The 16,821-nt window shown below is 37.1% G+C and overlaps 1 protein-coding gene across 1 annotated transcript in view; it reads right to left on the bottom strand.

Annotated features, from left to right (window-relative positions):
- Positions 1–5,284: 5,284 nt before the first annotated feature.
- LOC110109946 (histone deacetylase 2) overlaps positions 5,285–16,821 on the bottom strand; it is a gene marked incomplete at its 3' end in the record, with an annotated part of 39,683 nt that continues 28,146 nt past the window's right edge. Inside the window, 6 exon segments of the mRNA XM_028695488.1 lie at positions 5,285–5,335; positions 6,420–6,464; positions 8,564–8,610; positions 8,682–8,746; positions 8,824–8,990; positions 9,062–9,130. Coding sequence (XP_028551321.1) covers positions 5,285–5,335; positions 6,420–6,464; positions 8,564–8,610; positions 8,682–8,746; positions 8,824–8,990; positions 9,062–9,130 — 444 coding nt within the window.

Genomic DNA, 16,821 nt, shown 5'->3' with positions numbered 1-16,821 from the left:
CCCCTCATATTTATAGGTATGAAAGGGGAATACAAAAGGTCACAAACACTTAATTAACACATAATTAAAAGCATAGAAATCTCCCCCCAAAGCTCTCGGTTTACACCCAAACCAGGAACCAAGGAGACGGCCACGGGAGACGAAGGGAACCGCACGGACCGAGAGCCACAGCCGCGGGAACCGAAGGAACCGCACGGACCAAAGAGCCAGTCGTGAGATCCCAAGAGACATACACAAAAAACTAAAAAGCCATGGTGGAATTCAAGGAGCCACCATGGGAAAAAGAAATCTTGGAATTCCAAAGGCCGGTTTGGAATTCCAAGAGACAAACATTAAACAAACATAAAAAGCATAAAACTATATTAATTAAAAGATAATAAATGAACTAAAATGTTAGCTCATAATGAGCTAACCCTTAGTTCAATAAATGAACTAAAGTTCAGCTCATAAATGAACTAAAAGTTTAGCTCAAATATGAAAAACTACTAGACTCAAGGGAAGCCAAAATATGATTTATTTTGGACTAGGGTTGACCCCCCCTTTGTCTACATCACAATGTGCTCACGCAAATCACATGCACGCATTTTGGTAGATTTGCATAATGTGGTCGCACTCTTATTTACCTGCGTGTTTTTCGAAGAAGCTACTTGCTTTTCAATATACATTGATTTTTTTCTATTTTAAAATAATAACATGTGTTTTAGTGCAGTTGCAATTTTTTTAGACTATCGCACACATTTCAGTGCCACAGCATGCTTTAAGAGGTGTTTGCATGCAATTCGAAGTGGAGCATGCTTCTCAGTATCACACTTCTCGAGGAACTATGCTTGAGTTTTGAAAATTACATTTTGATGCACGTGAGACTTTCTTAAAACATTCAAATTTGATTATTTGTGCATGTATGCTATTGGAGTGCACACAATACATTATTTTGAGATTTAAAATATGTCTTCCATCCGCTTGCATGTTTGTGTTGCAGATCTGATGGTGTTAAAAATAAATTAGATTCTATTTTTAGATTCCTTTAGCTTTTAAATAAAGTAGAATTCATCCTTAAGTGAGCTAATTTAAGGCAAGTAGAAGCATCTTTTCATTTCTATAAATTGATAGAATATTCAGCTTATTTTATTTCAACGCAATTCTTTGAATGAATCCTTAAGGATTTGTAAGTGTTCTAGTGTTGGCATAGAGGGTTATGTATTCACAAGCATGCTTTTCCGGTTCGTTACAAGTTCTCTATAAGTCTTTAAATTTTGTAATTTTAATTCTATAAATTATGTAAGTCTTTTAATTCACAATCGCATTTTTTCTTTTAAAAATAATACTTTTAAGTTTGATTTCTTGTAAGTACATTTTATGCAAATTTCGACAACCTCCCAATATCTCCTCGTAAGGGGAGTCATCAGGCAGTACTAGGCATACCCACCACTCTAAATAAAACGTGTATTGTCAATTTCATAAGACACAATGGCCAGGGTCTTCAACCCACCGCACCGAAATGGCACGTATGTGTCTTTGGATATATGTTTATAGACTCATAAATTTCCCTGTTGCGCTAAGAAAAGTGCGTACAAATAATAAAAAATTTTCCAATCGCACTAAAAAGAGCACGTACTTACCTATCAACATCATGGGGCATTGTTTATGAGATTCCCTTGTTGGGTTAGGAAAAGCAAGCACGGTGTTCACTCGTTGTGGTAAGCACATTGCCAACAACATTTTTGGAGATTTTTCTAGTTCTAGGGATTTGTACCTTCGTGAGGCGAGCAATGACAAAACAAAATTTACAAGAGAGAACACTTTTTTAATTTTCCCTTCTTTTTTTGTTTATTGTTTTTTTTATATAATACATAGAGAGAGAGAAAGAGAAAGTATGAGAGCGTGTGTGGGATATCTCTATTAGAGAGAGAGGAGGGAGGGAATAGAGAAATAGGTAGCCAACTAGGTGAATTGAGGTCGGAGTGGGTTTAAGGAGAGGGAAGAGATGGATTGCTAAATAGGCAGCAAATTCACATCTAGTTGGGTTGTTGGACGACAATAGCTATGTGAGGGATTGAGAGAGTAAATAGGGTGTAGGAGGAGAAGTTCAGGCGAAAGTCGAGCAGGTGTTGGGTGGTTTGAGAGTGGTTATGTGAGGAGAAAATGTTTGGATGTAATGGAAAAATTGTTGGACTGTGTCAACTATGAAGAAAAACGAGCTGGGGGCTAAGCGCAACTTAGCATCGAAGGGTGGGAGCAGAGGGATGTAAGCTGGGAGTGGGTGTTGGCCGATGGTTGAGGTCGTAGGGGGTTGAAGGCAACTAGTTGAAGAAGGTCGTGTAGGAGCAGGTTGAGTGATTGGGTGAGAAGAGGTGGTGTTGATGCATTGAGGTCATGTGTTGCAGGCCAAGCAGGATGGTGGGCTCATATGCAATGATTGGGAGATGTGTGTAAGGCTGCTGGTGGGGATCAAGTGTGTGGGAAAGCGAAGTATAAGAGAGTGTGAAGGGGATATGGAACCACAACTATGAGAAGTGTGGGAAGGGGAGAACTACAGGGGATGATGCGTGTGAATGGGAGGAAACAACAGTATGAGAGAGTAATGAGAATCCTGGATTAGGGAGATTTTGAACAACTTTAATTCCTTTGGTCAAATTATAAAGGCAGGGATAATATATAAAAGGATTTTTTATTGATTATTTATTTAATCTTATTTTAATTTTCTTATTTAAAATAATAAATTTTAAAAGATATGATAATAATAACAATAAATTAATAAGGGGTATGTTTTTTATCTTCGCATAATTCCTCATTGATCGCACGTCTTGATCTGTGTTGCCACCTTATGTATGATCAAATTCAGCCTATTTTGCTCACCTGCCAACTCAGGCAATATAAGTGTCATTTTCGAGTTATTTCAACTTTTCAACACAACAGATAAGTGCATATCTCAAACGGGCGATGTTCGAGCTACTTCGTCCAGCATAGCATCCATAGAACGGCATTATCATACCGCATTCTCTGGAATTGATCGCCAGAGGTCCCTTATAAGTATTTTTCAATGTTTCAAATGCAACGGTATAGTTCGTTTAACAATCAAAAAATGCTCAATGATTTTTCGTGCAACATCGTGCCCATAGATCATTGCTTTTATTGTTACTCAACGGGTCGCACACGAATGGATCTTATTAGATAAATTTGATATTTTGGATAGGTCGACAACTCTATTTCACGAACATAAGAATTTTGAGTGATTTTGTGTGACATCGAGGCATTTCGAGCTTAGTACGTGTGACCTTAAGGTGTTTCAAACCAGCCATACATGACATTGCGTCGTTTGGTCGTCCTTCTCATTGTGCTTGCTTGAATCAATTTTGGTGCATATGTGGAGGTCAACAACTCACTCCCCGCAATAATTCTTGTGCATTTTTCACAACTTAATGTTGCTAGTGTAGTACCTTCTTGCTTACAAGTTTCATCTAAAGAATGCTAAATCTTCATGTTCTCTAGCTCGTTGCTACCTCTGCCACTTAGTCTTTGCTCGGACTCAATCTCATAAGCATACTTCGCATTTTAAGTATTTTTACATCATTATTTATATCATTTACATCTTTGATTTTTTTTATTTTCCTTTCAAATTATTGGAGATTATGATTATAAAATGTATCATTCTATTTGTTAAAAAAAGGAATTTCTTAAGTAATTTTAGTTTTGGTTGATTTAATAAGTATTACATGCACATAATATATATATATAATATATAATATAATATAAAAATTAGCAAAATCATTTCTTTTTGTGCATTAAAACAAATAACAAACATTTGTGCATAGTATTTTGCTTAACGCTTTGAAAGCACTTATTTCAATATCTTATATCTATACAAAAGAATAAGGATATAAATGTGGATGTAACTTCTAGAGTGAAGAAGAGAGATTAAAATAGAAAAGCTCCTTAAGATTATTCTGGCATAAAAGAATATCATACAAAGGTGTACAACAAATTACTATTATGCCTATTGCCCAACTCTCCCTAGTTTCATTATTAACAACAATTATAAACCATTGTTATTGGATAAGGGTCTAGAACATATAAATATTATAATCTGCCGGATATAAATCCTTAACTTCCACAAAAATAAATCACTATTAATATAAAAAACAACAAACATTTTTTTCATTCTACAAAATCATTCAATGCTCATGAAAATTTCATACTCCAGAAGAAAAATAGTAAACAAACATAAAATTCCAAAAATATCAAGTTAACACTAAAAAAAGAAAGGCTGAAATATATCACACTTAAGAAAATTTCAATAACACACACAAGCTAATGACCAAACAAATTAAGATAAGAACAAAAATAGAAATCACCAAAGGAAAACAAAATCTTGCGCCAGTACAAGAAAACTCACTTCCATAAATAGTCATTAACACTTGTGAAGCATTCAAAGAAAACAAATTCAATCGGCAGGCAAAAACAATTTATAATGATCCAAGCTAAAAAGTTATCATAATCCTCTTAGATCTAGTAAAAAACTATTAGTTTCAATTCAACTACTTCAATTTTAATAAATATAGCATGTTTCAACTTTAAAGTTAAGAACATTTTCAGTTAAGATGGAAAAAATGCTTCTGTATAGAAAATAAAATGCCGTATACTTTTATTTTATTTTATTTTATTTTATAATGAAACAGGAATTTAACGGAGTTTCAGATTTTATCGAACCAGAACGAATCAATTCTCTTTTAATGCCTAAATAGAGGCAATTCTTTTAATCTTATTTTCAGTAGCTAATTACATGAGTTTCTACTTTCTACCCACTGATTTCTAACACTAGCATGATAAAGTGCAAAAATATGTACGCATGTGCTTGATAGAAATAAAGGAAATACTATTTCGAATAGCATGGTTGGCTTATTTCTGCCCAAAATTAATAGTCTATCTCAGCCTCTTTACTTGTGCTTCAATGTGCATTCAAGTTATATCAGCAGATAAACCCTGCACAATAACATGCACAACAAAGCCAAGAAAGAATAAACTGGCTGTAATGATACAATCAAGAACAGCAATTCAAGTTTTCCTTTGAAGCTATTAATATATCTATAATGCCAAATACATATCTGCTCAAACATGTAATCATATTTTGAAAAATCGCATACAGACTTTCACTCTTCAAATGAAATTTATATCTGGTGCTCCCAATACACGTGTTAAAAGAAAGGCATCGGACATTCTAAAAAAAAATAAGAGCAACCAAATGTTGAACATGACACAAAAAAAAGCAAGCAAAGCAGATTTGTACCTCAAGTTCTCTCTCCAACTCTTCTAAATATTCCTTTGTTCTAGTGCCGCTCTGTATCCATGAAAAAAGAAACATAAACAAAAATAAGTTTCAACAAAACTTGTTGCTTCCATTTCCTTAGCGCTAATGCAATGTGAAATTCCTTGGGAGAATTGTACAAAAGAGCTAGATTAGGGAAAATAGTATCGTGGTCCTTGCATTTTCGCCCTTTCAACAATTTGGTCTTTTTTCTTCTAAAACTATTTTATTTTTTGCTTCTTTTCAAATAAAAAGAAATCTTTTTATCTGAATCTGTCAGGTCTTCAGACAAGACAACACCGATGATCCTTCAAAATAGACATATTTGATTTTCTTACCAAATTAGAGAGAGAGAGAGAGAGAGAGAGAAAAGGAGAAGGGAGGAAGGGAATAAAGAAAAGGGAGGGAGGGAAGAAAGTGGACTGGTCACGGGCCACCCGCGGTACACCCAAAATCGTCTATGGCTTGGAACGGTGTTAGAGTTTGGACAGACGGAGGAAGTATATACAATGACGTGTGAGACTTACAAAGTTTCTATTTCAAAAAATTCATTGAAAATTATAGATTTTGTTTGCAAATCTTTGCACCACTTCTATGATGTTATCAGTATCCATCATCTGCCCATCACTCTAGCACAGGCATGAACCAAGCTAGGAACCTTGGAGCTTCAGTCACCTGCATCATAACTAGCGATTCGCAGGGCATCATCTCCGTTGGAAACAACTCTCAATCAAATAAACGAATATAAGGGCAGCTAGAAGAGGACTATCGAGACAAAACTGTTGCATGATCTACCATAGGTAGGCACAAAAGAGCCCAACGTCTCCATGGCTGTTCATGTCTGCAATATGGATTCCTGAGGGGGGAAAGAGAGAGAGAATAATGATGATAGGAGCTAACAAATCCCTACAACCTCCACCTTCATCAATCTCAAAGCTAAGAGTAACTTTGACTTTTATCCAGACAATAACAGCACCTTAGTATGAAAGGCCTAATTCCAATTTTAGTAAGAAGTAAGGTCCAAATATATGCTTCTAGAAAAAATAGGAAAAATAGCCAAATTGTTGAAGGATAAAAGTGCAAGGACAGATTACGTTTTGCCCTAAACTAAACTTACCTTTAACTCTATTTTCTGATCAATGTACCTCCTTGCCTCGTAATCCTGAAGTTGAACAGAGATTTAGCTATTTCAAAACTTCAAATTAGAAATTATATATAGAATTTAAGGAAAGGCTGATGCTATTGTAGTAGTTATTAGAACATGAATATAAAGGAAGGTTAGTATTACAGACAGTACTACCAAAAATTGCAGCAAAGAAAACTATGGGGACATTACACTGATGTCATGTTGATGAAACAAGGAAATGAAACTGAATTATTGCCAAATTGAGAGCCTAAGCACTATTCACCAAATCAAATAATGTCACCTTCAAATTATTGACCTGACTCACCTCAGATTTCAGGAATATCATAAAGGATTAAAAAAAATACCCTATGATTTTTATCAAGCACATGCTTTGTTGGAAAGACAGATGAATATATTTACAGGTATTCTGCATACACTTACCTAATAAAATTTATTGCAATAGCACTTGAACCTATATAGTTACCATCATCATAAGTAACCTTATCCCAGCTATTAAAGGTTGGTTTCATGAATCTACATTCTCCATTCATTCCAAATGAGTATTGTAATAGATATTAGAACATCTTCTGCTAATCATATTTTACAGCTTCTCTTACTTCATAATCCTTCAATAAAAGTTTATTTTTTTTTTTTTCAATACAAGTTTCATCTGTCAATCTTATATGCATATTTTCTATCCTTTATACATGTCATACCACTTGTCTATTTTCCACCACGTTATCTTCAAGAGATGCTACTTCCATTGTTTTTCTTATATAGTCATTCCTCAGCTATAATTTTTTTATTTTATCACACATCCATCATAGCATTTTAACTTTTATCAAACTCAATTGGGCATATCAGTGACTCTTAGATTGTCCGACACATTGAATCTAAACATAGACAACCTAATTGTAATTTTATAAAATTTATTTTCAAGTTTCTATGATATTCTTTTATCACATAATAATCCTAAAATACATATTCATTCTAAACATCCAGACTAAACTCTAAAAGTAATATCCTCACTTAAAATGACATTCTTCAATATAATAGATCCAATGTACTAAATCTATAACATATGGGTATCACTTTATCTTTTAGTAGAATGGAATGATAAATATTTTATACCATGATATTTAATAAAAAGATAACTATGAACTAAAATCATAGCTAATAACGAGCTAACCCTTAGTTCAATAAATGAACTAAAGATCAGCTCATAAATGAGCTAAAATTTCAGCTCAAATGGATTGAGCTAGTAGACTCAAGGGAAGCCAAAATCTGAATTATTTTGGACTTGTGTTGACCCCCCCTTTTGTCTACATCAAAAATAAATCAGACTTAAACCCTGCCCTAGCCTTACCAACATTCTGCAAGAAGTTGGGCCATAGAGTAAGACAGAACAATGAGAAAACCAGACATGGGCCAGCATCTCATGGGAATTTGTGATACACATAAGCTTTAATGGAATTGTTGACAATAACAATTATGATTGTTGTTTCATTTATTCTTTTAAAACGTTTGGTACAGCTTTATTTTAATGGTTTTTTTTTTCAAGGGGTCAGGATTGTTCTGTCATGAGTATTCCATCTTCATCAAGGATGTAAACAAGGTAAAACCTTTAGTAGAATTTGCTGCCACTAAATAGGAAATATTCAAAGTTGTAGCCATCATTTTCAAAACCACAAGATTTGAGATGTTTCTTTATCAGGGAGATCCCAAAATCCTCTTGGTCAGAGAGCAAGTACCCCTTTTCTTATTGCTGCTACGTAGCTTAATCTTCAAAAAGGCAAAGCTGTAACACGATCGTATTTCTTTCACTGAGATGCTAATCCCAGCTACAATCTCATCCTTGGCTAGTTTACCATACAAACAGACTAAAGCATTGACTAACTCAACGTGCTGCATAATAATAAGGATATGCCACATACTTAGAGCACAATCAATCTAAGATGATGGCCAATCCAAAAGCAACTCTTGCAGAAAAGCACTGTACTTGGCAAATCTAAACCTACTCCACCAAATCCATACTGATCTACTATTTGGCTAAATGTAAGATGGATACAAAAAGGACATGTCAAGTTCATCAATCATGCACGTTCTTCAATCTTCAGTGGCGCTAGAAAACTTACTAAAGGATATATTTGAGAATTGTACATGTCCATTATGTAAACTCTTCCTGTGAACGAAAGCAAAATCAGTGGAATTGAGTTTTAACAGCAAGCATGCTTCAAGCAAATGAAAACATACGGTCATCACTGAAATCTGTTTCATGGCCATTCCCTTGGTGGGCATCAAGATCAATAATCATAACCCTGCAGATCAACAACTTGAATTGGAAAGATGATAAATTGCACCTAAAACTAGTAAGAAATTTTCAGAAGTTGCTAACCTGGAAATATTCAAGCGAACAAAGGCATATTGTATACAAAGAGTAATATCAGCATAAACACAAAAGCCACCGCCTTTCTGAGCTGAGCAATGGTGAAAACCGCCACCCACATTGATAGCCCAACCACGTTCCTTAGCAAGTTTTGCTGCCAAGATTGAGCCTCCCACCTAAAATTTTGATCAAGTAACTTCAATAGCTTGAATTCCTAAAATGAGACAGCTTATGCAAGAGTTCTGACCTGCATGCGAAATGGATGTAGCACCTTTTGCTGAACAAGGCAATTTGGAAGCATTGCAACAGGAGGGACCTAATAAAAATAGGATCAGATATTCAAGTTATACACATTTCAAATAAGAAACATGAATTAAATACTACTATTACTCAAATGATTCACTCAAATATTCAACTAAAGAAAGTTTCGAATATAATTGCAAGTGTTTTATTTTAAGATACAAATAACAAACCATATGCTCATGAATGTATGATGCAAGACCATGATGCATTATGGAGTAAATAAATCAGCAGAGTAATTTGTAAGAAATGCAGGAGTAAATATGATGAGAAAATAATTTAGCAGACGGTACAGAAAAATATCCTTTAGACTAAGGATAATACAAGATTCTTAAGGCACAATTTATTTTTATACTCCATAACATAACCATGATATATCAAGCAAAAGAATGCAAAAAGCTGAAAACACAATAATCATTTTTTTCTTTTTTTTAACGTATTTTAAAAGGGTTTAAAATTTTTATAAAAAAATCATTATTCCATGATTTTCTCCCATTATTGAATTGGTCAAGTTTCAAACGGCCCCGGGTCATAACCGTTTATCCTGCGGTGCCATTTGGCGGCAAAACCGCCGGTTAGAGGACACGTATCAAGTCCTTACTGGAAGGAGATTGTTTGAGAATGGATCCTACTGATATTCTCGACAATGCATTAGCTCTATGTGAGCTGAAGTAAATTTCATTTGTCCACCCCGACAAACTGTTGCGGAGGATGGATGAATTTTGCTTTAAGTGTTTCATGGTTGAATTTCAAATTTTAAATATTTTTTGGATTTTGGGATTTGTGGATTTTTGGATTTTGTGGAGTTTTGATTTTTGGATTTTTATGGAGTTTTGGATTTTTGGATTTTTATGGGTATTTTGGGTGGAGTTTTGTAATATTTGAAATGGATTCTGGATATTTGGGAGACATTTAAAAATATTTGGCAACCCCTCCGGTTGAGATCTGCATTCAACACGGCCATCATCGAGGTGTTCGGAGTCATTTGAAAATATTTATGTCTTGAACCTTGTCGACCCTATCTACTTGCCGATAAGGGACTAGGTTTCGTAGGCTTTGTGTCCTTGTTAGTGAATTCATATTGTTATAGGACTTGAAGGCCTAATATGAATGTATTAAAACAAATACACTGGTCGCCACGATCGTGTATCTGTTTGAAGGTTCGAACCCTGTCGTCTTCTATTGATCTATATAGAAGGATCGGGTTCGAACTTGAATTCACTTATCGACCCGCGCAGCATCCCTAGGCGTCACGTGTGTACCAATAACACGCTCGCCGGGGCCCATACGGGTGTTTGAGGGCATTTTATAATTATACCCTGTCAACTCCTTTTAATCTACTTAGGAGGATTGAGTTCAAATTTAATAACTAGCGCAGCATCCCTAGACGTCACGTGTGAAGCAATAACACGCTCGCCGGGGCCCATACGGGTTTGAAGATTGTATTTTCCCCTTTAGTATACCTATGTGTATACAAATTACAGTGGTGCATGGGTATTTTAAAAGTACTTGTAGACGCCTTATGTTTGCTTGTACGGAGGTTACAGATCCGGTGGCGTGGTGTTGTAGTTGTGGACGCCTTCTGTCTGCTCGTATGAGTGTTGCAGATCCGGTGGCGTATTGTAGCAGCTTGTTGATTAAGTTATTTGCTGCATTGTACAGGTAGACTGTCATACACTGCTTGTTGCTTTTCGTAGGTAGTTTGTTGTGCACTAACGAATCTCCTGCTTCGTTCGTAGATGCTTGTATTCGTCGTAGTTGTTTGGCACTTGTTCGTAGATTTTATGTAATATTCGTAGCGGGGCTCCAACAGAAGCTCGTGGGAGCTTGTATCTGTAGTATCCTTTATGCACTTTGTTGTGGTATTTGGCTCGTTTGCTACAAGTAGGCAGGTAGATGCATTCCTTCACATACTGGAATTGACTTCAGGATACTGCATTTACTGAAGTTTTTCTACATCTACCCATCAATGGCATGTGGCACATACATTTGTCTTTGTAGAAAGATCGTATGTGTTGCAGATCTTTCATTGTATATAAGGGCTTTTTGCATTTATCACAATTCTTCTATATTTATCTGTAAATGCCCATTATACATTTATTCTTCAAGAATAAGTTATTACCTTTACACGAATATCACATGCAATTGTTGTCTTTTGCATGTCATAGATATTCTACTTGCTTACTGGCATTGGATTAAAAATCTAGAACATCATCATTCCAGATTTTATATTTTTGAACTTGTTGTGCAATCACCAACTTAAGGGTCCAAAGCCCTCATGTCACGGCTTCGTAATCAAGCCTTACTTTTCACCATCTTCTGATTCCTTGCAAATGAGTCACACTTGGAAGTTCTTTATTTTCAAAGATAATTTGCAATTTGCATGACGAGCTTGATATCATGCTCTTCAATATTTTCATTCTCAATTGAAATGATCACTATAACTTGAAAGTTATTGCCCAAAGCTTCATGTCAAAGTTTGCAAATCTTTTACAATACTCCAAAGTTCTCATGTGATAGTTTTGTAAACAAACCATATCCTTCACAATTCTCCTTTTATGTGCTCATTGATATCTCCATTTCAATTGAGACGATAATTGCAAATTTTTTTATTGTCCAAAAATTTCATGTTGAAGCATATGATTAATTCATGCATAAATCTTTGATTTTATCATTCATATGGATCATGATTTTTTATTTTAGCCATTAAGCTTTAATCCAAATTGAATTTAAAGTTATAGATTATTGCTTATTCCAATTTTAATTTCATTGTATATCACTTCTTTGAATTAAGCTCAAGTCCAAATTGAGTTCAATTCAAGCTCATTTCTTTGAGTTCAAAGCTTGTAAAGTTCAAGCATGAGGCCAATTTGATCTCACGTCCACAAAACTTAGTTCGTTTGATTTAAGTCTTTTATTGTTCCTTATCATTTGTTTAGGCACAAATTTAATTTAATTTCAATTTGATTTTTTTTAATCAATTTAGGCTCAATTTTGTTCAAAGGTTCACAAGTTCAAGTTCTAGTGCAAGTTCTAGTCCGAGTCCCCTTTTTTTTGTCAAGTCCTTGAATCTTCAGTCAAAATTTCGGCAACATTCCAGCGTCTCCCCAGTTTAGGGGAAAACTACGAAAAACTGGGCCTCCCGCCACGCTAGAGAAAAGCGTGTACGGTAGGTACCCTCGTATGAGGACACCGCGGCCGTATAATCGTCGCTCCCCACCACGCTAGAGAAAGGCGTGTATGGGTCTTCGGTACCTTTTGCAAAAGAGAAGCAGTTGTTTCCCCGAAGATTTTTTTTTGAAATTTTCTTTTTTTTTTTGCATTTTTCTCCCTTTTTTTTTTTTTGCCTTTTTCTCCCTTTTTTTTCTTTTTCTCCCTATTTTCTCCTCTTTTTTTTTTTACAACATATAGACACGTGAAACACATATACGTATAACAAATAAAAAGGGATACACAAGCATATATGCACTTAAATGACAACACTAATTAACTTTAATGAGCATGGTATAAAATATTTATCATTAGGTCGATGCCGGCTTCTACCTTAGCAAGATTGGCATATCTAATAATAAGTAAAATACTAACTGACTGAGTAAAAAAAAAAACTAAATACACACAATAACATTCACACTAATAACCAGAACTAATTGTAACAATATCAAATATACAACCAGAATTTTACTTTACTCTCTCGCTTGAAGTTAAAGCGATTGGATGCTCTGCAAGGAATTATTTGAGTGAATCAAGGAACAAATAATGTTGATTAGCAATAATAGCTAATTTCACTAACTGATAATGATAATAAATAAATAACTAAATAAAGATTAAAGGAATTTGCTTTATTGGCAGAATGGAGAACAAAGCAATAATAAAAAGGAAGGCCTTGGTGTACGGGAGCTCATTTGAAGACATAAGTTTTGTCTTCTTACCCTTGGACACATACTGATGGAATAAAGTGATGAGTTTAATATTATTTTTAAATATGAAAGAGTAGAGCTTGGGTAACTGACAACATGCCTCAGAAATAGAATAAATAACCTAAGAATGTGAACGTATGATTGGCTTCGATCGTGAGGATCAAAGGCACTTGAAGTTTCGGTCAAACAGCAAGTTACTCGGTTTGTAGATTTCAGGTGGTTTGGACGAGAGTTGCAGGAAAAGTGAAAGTGCTAGGAGGTTCTCGGCTGGTTTAAAAGTTCAAAACAGAAGAGGGTAGAACAAGGACGTTCGTTTGAGCCGAAGTTAGACGGAGTATTCAAGCTCGGAAGGCATGACGGTGGTCGGCCTCGGCTGCACTTAGAGACCCGTCTCAGGACAGCTAAAGGGGTTGGAAGGTCAGCCGAGAGTTCTACGTGGAAAGGAGGATAAGTGCGAACTAGAAAAAAAAAAAACAGAAGCTAACTGCTTGCTTTCTTCTTCATTTTAACGACGAGCCATTTGTTCGATCGAGGCCTCATATGTCCGAGGTTTTCCACTCAACCGGATATCCGGGATTTGCACAAGAATACAGCTCAGGAGATACGAGGTAAGCGTTAAATGCGATTTGAATTTTATTTTGACTTTGAAATTCATTAGATTTAATAATAATATTTAATAGTAAAATATTACTATTAATATTATTAATAAATTAGAATGGCTGGGCTGTGATGATTACACAAAAAATGCTTCGATTAAGGTGCATTCATTTTGAAATATGCATGATCACCTCGAAATTAGTGTGCTTGTCACCTTGAAATGTGTGTAAGCATCTCGTTTAGCGTGTTGAATTTGTCGAACATGAAAATTAGATAAATGGGTAGTTTATTTAGGGTATTGACGATGTCCCGATCGCAACGACGCAATCCATTTTACGATCTGACATCGTTTGGGTGGCGACGAGGCTTAATTCCCTTGAAATGCTTATTGTCTCGATTTGTGCGCAAAACCTCATTCGAGCAAATTGGCAGCGCATTCATAGTATTGATGGTGCTTCGAACCCAATGACGCAGTCCATTTTACGATTCGACATCATTTGATCAACGTTCAGGCTAATCTCCCTCGAAATATGTGCCTTTGCAACATATTTGATTCACCTTTGAAATTTGTGACACCACATTAAGCGGTCCAATTTGACACCACTTTTATCCTGCTTCTCATCATCCTCCCAAATGTCATTTAGCACAAGAACTTTTTTTTTTGGGCATTATCTCAGTCCGAAGACTATCTTGAAATGCCTTAAGTGTCTTGAAACGAGGCCTCTCCTTCTTAAGAGATTTCAACATATGTGCAATGACTTTTTTTTCACATCAAAATCGTTGGAAACACAAACCCACATTTTAAGATCAAATTCCTTTGCCATTCCATCTTCATAAACATGTTGTAAGAGCGTCGTCTTTCACATACCACCATGGCCCACTATAGATAGGAAAGAAATATTTCTATACAAATTAGCCCCATTAATAGGAGCTTGGTGTCCGTCATTTGATTTGCTTCCTCGATCAATACATAGCAAAGTCCAATGCAATCCATATTTAAATTGAATTCTTCTTTATCAAATTTAAGATTTTCGGGCTGGTTGTAAGGGTCAACAAATGCCCCCCAACAAATGTGGTACGCGCCCAGAGCGGATCACGTTTGTTGTATGTTAGTTGAAGGTCTTTAGTAGCTTCATTTTTTAGCACACTTTTTTTTATTATTACTGCTTTTGACACATTTTGCTTGTTTTCTCTTGTGCAGGGAATGTTTCGCTGGCAGAGACTTGATGACCTGCCTCCAGGCGAGCCTAGCGAGGCTATCATCTGGGATGCTATAGACAGGCAGGATCCTTATGGTAGAGTTGATATTCAGGATAGACTAGAGAAGCACCAGGATATGTTGCGAGGTCGGGACGTCTTCCACAGTTTCTTTGCCCGCTCCCCTTTACTCCCAGAGCTTTCTAGGGATTTTGTTGCTTTTGACGACCCAGATAGTTGGGTCACTAGTCTCAGACTACAGTGTGGGGAGTACCACCCGTTAGAAAGTTCTTTGGCATAGGTTGGCTAGGGTACCTGTGACGTTCTACCAGCAGCGGACACGCTCGAGCCAATTGGGCAGTCGAGTCTACTTAGCCACCGTCAGTCACAGTTGTCACCTCCTCTAGAGTGGCCGAGAGACTCAGTAGTTGGACAGATTCAAAGCCCAGTCAACGGTTATGTTTGTTGGGCACGCTACGTTCTTCAGGCACATAGAGGTACACTACAGGCAGCGGGGATTTACGAGGCGATTTACACCTCGATGTTTGACTACGGGCGCCTTCCCCCCTTTTGGGTCCGAGGTTTAGTTGAGTTATGGGACTCAGGCAGAGGTACTTGCTAGATCGGAGCAGAGGAGCTCACGATTACTCTTTCAGACCTCCAGGCAGTATCAGGGCTACCAATTTTTTGTCACCATTTCGAGGAGTGCATACCTCCAGATGAGCAGCTATTTTAGCGGGTTCTTTCAGCTGACGGTGACAGGAGAGGGAGATTTCTACTGCCAGATGTTTACCTGATTGCTCTACAGCACTACAGGCAGACGTACAGGGCATCAAGTTTGTCACAGCGTGCCAGAGCTTCCATGCCTGTGGATGTTTGGGTACGTAGTTTTCTTCAGGAGGGACACCTGTCTACTATTGGGGTTTTACTGTACGACCCTTTTAGACTTGGTTTGCAGTTTGGTACACCGTTGTTAGAGGAGACCGCTGAGCCAACCTCTACTTCTGATCGTGCTTCCCCATGGTTGTCAGGTGTTAGAGAGGACTTACTTTTGGTTGGGTTTTTGGCAACTTGGCTCTGCACCTTCGTACTCCCAGTCAGGACAGGCTCCTTGAGGTGCAGTGTTCTCTTAGCAGCTAGCCAATTAGCACAGGACAGAGGCTCTTACTTGCTCCAGTTGTACTGGCCAGAGTTTACAGAGTTTTACGCACCCTTTCTGAGGCGAGTTCCCTTGAGGTACGTACCCAATTTTGTTGTGGCAGTGCTTGTACGCGTGGGTCCACTTGCACGTTCATGGTGCTTTTTCCTGTTTAGAGACTCCTGACTACTTTCTTCAGAGGGGATACCCTACAGTTCTTCAGTTGTCTCAAGCATCATCTACCTTTGAGTCAGAGAAGATTCGTTTTTTCTTCTTTGGCCCATAGTTGGTTACAAATAGATTCGCTTTAGTGCACCAGCCAGACACTTAGTTTACCACCACACCAGAGGGGTACCGTTATAGTGGATAGGATTGACCACAGAGGTAGACGCGCAATACTGCTCCGTGGACAGAGTTTAGCAGTTACTGAGTACTTCCTCAGCATACGTCCTGGTTGGCTATGTTATAGAGCAGGTACTACGGTGACATTGGAGGGCTATCAGCCCAACAGGGTGGCCAGACAGTTCGGGTACTCTCAGGCTACAGCTTTTGAAGGACAGCCAGTTGTTCATGGAGTTACAGATGTTTTACACATGGAGAGCGTACCATAGGAGACCCGTTTCTTTACAGCAGCAGTGACCTGGCTGCACTTGCTCAAACTTGGTACGGGTTCTAGTTTTCTTTTGGCTCAGCCATCCGCTCAGACAGCTGTTAGTTACACTAGACTTTCATGGGTACGGCTGTCTTTCGGACCTGCTCTGGAGCATGGCGTTAGGAGCTACGAGCGTCGGGTACGGGATCGTAGGTCATCGAGGAGACGTAGGTCCCGTCAAAGTCTTCCAGAGGTTACTGGTGACA

Source organism: Dendrobium catenatum, unplaced genomic scaffold (assembly GCF_001605985.2).
Source record: "Dendrobium catenatum unplaced genomic scaffold, ASM160598v2 fragScaff_scaffold_650, whole genome shotgun sequence".
Taxonomy (NCBI): domain Eukaryota; kingdom Viridiplantae; phylum Streptophyta; class Magnoliopsida; order Asparagales; family Orchidaceae; genus Dendrobium; species Dendrobium catenatum.
The sequence above is the reverse complement of the archived record's forward strand: the minus strand, read 5'-3'. Positions and strand labels throughout refer to the sequence as shown.